Genomic DNA, 3795 nt, shown 5'->3' with positions numbered 1-3795 from the left:
GCATTTTTACAAGTTCTTCAGCTGTGTAAGCCACCCCTCTTGCATGGTCGTGCATGTAGTCTCCGTGCTCCCTGCCTGAGCCATGTCCCCCCTTCTCTAGGCAGCTGCCGCAGACCCTCACAGACAGCCACTGCCTCCCCACTTCCCATAGGCTCCATTCCAAACTCTGTTACCGCCTCCTCCCCCACCATGCCTCCCCCCCCCACCATGCCTCCCCACCTCCAACACCTCCCCCACCGCTCCTGTGCCTCCTGCTCCCTACCCATCTGAGGGCCCTCCCTCTATGACCTGGGTCCGGCCTGCCCTCTGATGTCCACCTGAAGCTCCACCTCCTCCAGGCAGCCTTCCCTGGCCAGCCCAGCTTGTGCTGATTTCCCTCTCCTCTGAATTCTGGAAACATGGCCTTCTGTACCTGCACCTGCCCTCTTCCCTGTGGGCCTGCCTTGTCAGACTTTCGCCATGCTCCTCTGGCCTCCTCGAGTAGGCCGTGGGCAGCACAGGGTCTTGTATGGCTGCAGCCCAGGCACGTGCTGTACCTCAATAGGAGGCGTCTGGTGGCAAGGAACACAAGCTGCTTCAGTCAATTTAAGGAAATGAAGGAAAGAGGGGCTTTCCCAGGAGGGCAGGGGGACTCTCATGAACCCAAAGCCAGGATGTGCCCCCATCATCACAAGGTAGGGGCTCGCCCCTGCTGCTCCCTCGGACTTTCCAGGTCTCGGTGGTCTCAGCTTCTCTCTCATGTCCGCATCTTCCTCCTCATCAGCTTCCTCTGCTTTAAGCCCAAACATGGATGCCCAGGCCCTGGCCTCAAAATCTCCTGAGTCCAGTGCTCACAGCTGAATGAGGTCTCTGAGGCCCTACTCCTGGAGGCTGGGCTTGAGGAGTGACCCCTGGGTCAGGTGACTTCACGGTGCAGTCACCAGAGGCCAGTGGGGCGGGGTAACGTGACCCATGCAGGGGCTCCGACTTTGAGGAGTGTGGTCAAGTCCGCCAAGGAGGGGGCAGGGTCTGGAAGAGGTGGAGGCGTCCCCTGTACAGAGGGTGCGGGAAGGAAGGTGCCTGAGGCATGCCCGGCAAAGGCCCCAGGCGACCCTCTGCTTCTCACTCCTCCTCTCCGGCATCCTGGCAGTGAACTGAGTGCGGCCTTCCTGGCACCCCGTTTATGTTTCTCACTTGTTCACAAAGCTCACTAAAAGGTGCCAGGAAGACCTGAGTTCTATTCCAGGCCTGCCACGTCCCAGCTGGGTGAATTTGGGCAAGTAAAAGATTTCTGAGTGTCCTCATCTGCAAATAGCGGTTACAGGAATGGTGGTGGGGGCGGGGGAGGGCTGGGAGCTACTGAGCTGAGAGTCCAACTGAGGGCCAGGCACACATATGGTAGGGACCCTGAGAGGCCTATCTTTTCATCACGAAAATCAGAAATCAGGATGGTGTGTCATTGTGTAATTGACTGTGTTTCTTTTCTTTCACACTGGCACATAAAATAGGTGCACCTTACAATTAATGGCATCCTGGATTTGGTGAAATATGGACCATTACCAGCTGTGCTGATCTGGGGCAAACTGCATTCTCTCTGGGTAAAAATGTCCCCATCTGCAAAATGGGGACAATGTCCCTCCTGCAGTCAGGCACTATGAGGTTAAAACAAGACCATATGTGCAGAGTCTTGACAGTGCCTGTCGCTCCCTCCCTCCCTCCCTCCTGGATGGCACCACTGCTGGGCGGAGGGAGGCTCCGAGCAGACCAAGCTGTCCTGAGCTGGGAGCTTGTTTGTTTATCTGTGGAGAGGGAGGCCTCAGTTCTGAGGGACAAGCAAATATTTGTGGTTACGGATTAACTCGAGTTCCAGGCTGTCATGGCGGCAGGAGGGCGACCTTGCAGTTTCTCCCTGGCCCACCCCAGTAAGTCCCGTTCGAGGCAGGTCTGTGAGGGGACCGGAGGAGGGCTAAGCAGAGGTGAAGATCCTTGAGCCAGGGTTTGAGGGGCTGGCTGCAGCCGGGGGTAAAGGGACATCAAGGCTCTGCCACCAGCCAGGTCAGGGCACTGGTGGGCAGTCCCCAGTCCCACGGGGCCCACTCATCACGCACCTCCTTCCTTCTTTCCAGCCTGAGAGGGAAGTGGGAGCCGGCCGAGGGCCTCCAGGGTGCAGGGCATCACCAGAGGCAGCTTGGAGCCTGGGGCCCTCCATCTCCCCACCTTCCCCCAAAACCTTGGGCATCTGATTTAAACAAATGTCAGAACCAGCCTCAGAGGGAGTCAGCGAAGGTGGAAAGCGAGGTCAGATGGGATGTGCAGACGGGCAGCAGGCCTACCCACTCCCGGGGTCTGGAGGCAGTGGAGGGCTGCTCGGGTTCCGGCCTGCAGGCCTACCTCTGTGGCCTTGCCGGCACCCCGTGGTTTGGGGCAGGGGTTAAGGTTCCAGGCCCGGAGCCATACAGGCCTGGGCTTGAGTCCTCGCTCTGCCACCTTCTGGTTGTGGGTTTTTAATAAGCGAGGCTCAGAGGAGTCTTTGAGCCTCAATTTTCCCCGCTATGAAATGGGGTGACAACATTAATACCTACCTCTTGAGTGCCTGTGAGCCTTAACTGAGAGAATAATAGCTAATGTTTACTGAGTGTTTGCTATGTGCTAATCGTATCTTAAGAGCTTTATGTGGATTACTTCATTTAATTCCCACAAAAACCCTATAAGACAGACATACAGTTTTTTCCTATCCATTTTACAAATGAGGAAACCAAGGCACAAAGCAGTTAGGCCTCTTGCCCAACACTGCTGTCCTGGAGCCGGGGTTTGCACCAGGCAGTCTGGCCTGGTGGCCTGCCCTCTGAACCACGTACAGATCGCTGGAAAGACACCATGAGTGTCTGGTAAATGTTAGTGTTCTCTTAGCCTGGCCATTAGATCAGCAACGGCCCTACCCCCAGCCCTGGCCGAAAAGCTGGGCAGGGAGGACGGCTGTGCTCAATCCCCTTTGCTCCACACCAGGACTCCATGGCCTTTCCACCCTCTCTCTGCACCCTTCAGACTCGGGTGGCATGACTCAGCCCCGCACAGGGAAGGAGACAGGTGCCAGGTGGCTGTCTGTCTAGGGACCAGGGACCTGGCCCCAGCTCTGGCCCTGGCAATCAGCACGCATGGGAGGCCTTTTCATTCAGCTCCCATCTGGGGGGCGGAAGGCAGAGCAGGGGCTGGTGGGGCTGCCGGAAGCTCAGACATCCTCCTCAGACAGGTATCAGCAACTCCAGAATGTGGCAGATCGCAAGCCTCTTACTGTTTACGACCATCTGGGGAATTTCCGGCATTCCAGCTCCTCCGGGTAAGGCCACTCTCCTCGCCCAGGACCCTTTTCAGGACCTTTACACGGCCTTCTCTAGCACCTGCCCAGGCCATCACACCTTGCACCATCTCCTCTGAGCCTCAGGGCGAGAGAGCGCCTCAGGGATGAAGTAACTGAGAAGTCCCGGCTCGGGCCAGCTGTCAGAACACAGCAGCAGGCCTCAGCGCAGAGGACCTGGTGACGGCAGAGCCAGGTCCTCCTAAGCCCCTTCCTATACCCTGGGGAGTGGGGCACAGAGTCCCCTGGGCCATCCACTCCACCCACTCCCTCCCTCCACTGTGAAAGCCTCGGCCCAGGCCGCCACCCACACTGCCCCAGGACAGCCTTTCCTCCTGAAACGCACACGTGTCGTGCCGCGGCCCCAACCCTTCCCTGGTCCTCATAGCCAAGATGAGGAGGCCAGGATGCTCGGGGAGGCTGTAGGGGGGTCAGCTGTCTGGCTTATTCTGCAGCCCCCC

At 58.1% G+C, this 3795-nt stretch overlaps 1 protein-coding gene across 6 annotated transcripts in view; it reads left to right on the top strand.

Annotated features, from left to right (window-relative positions):
* The first annotated feature begins 383 nt into the window (after nt 1-383).
* The window catches only part of PROC (protein C, inactivator of coagulation factors Va and VIIIa), an 11701-nt gene continuing 8289 nt past the window's right edge, over nt 384-3795 (top strand). For 2 of the 6 annotated variants that reach the window (XM_046657841.1, XM_046657840.1), the window contains exons 1-3: nt 384-674; nt 1488-1577; nt 3226-3316. In XM_046657841.1, the coding sequence (XP_046513797.1) occupies nt 399-674; nt 1488-1577; nt 3226-3316 (457 nt within the window). In that variant the 5' untranslated portion in view covers nt 384-398. Of the gene's footprint in view, nt 675-1487; nt 1578-1789; nt 1902-3225; nt 3317-3795 lie in introns of those variants that run through there. The other 4 variants (XM_046657843.1, XM_046657842.1, XM_046657844.1 and 1 more) reach the window with 4 other exon arrangements.

This window comes from Equus quagga, chromosome 4 (assembly GCF_021613505.1).
Source record: "Equus quagga isolate Etosha38 chromosome 4, UCLA_HA_Equagga_1.0, whole genome shotgun sequence".
Taxonomy (NCBI): Eukaryota; Metazoa; Chordata; class Mammalia; order Perissodactyla; family Equidae; genus Equus; species Equus quagga.
This window is presented reverse-complemented; position numbering and strand designations above follow the sequence as displayed.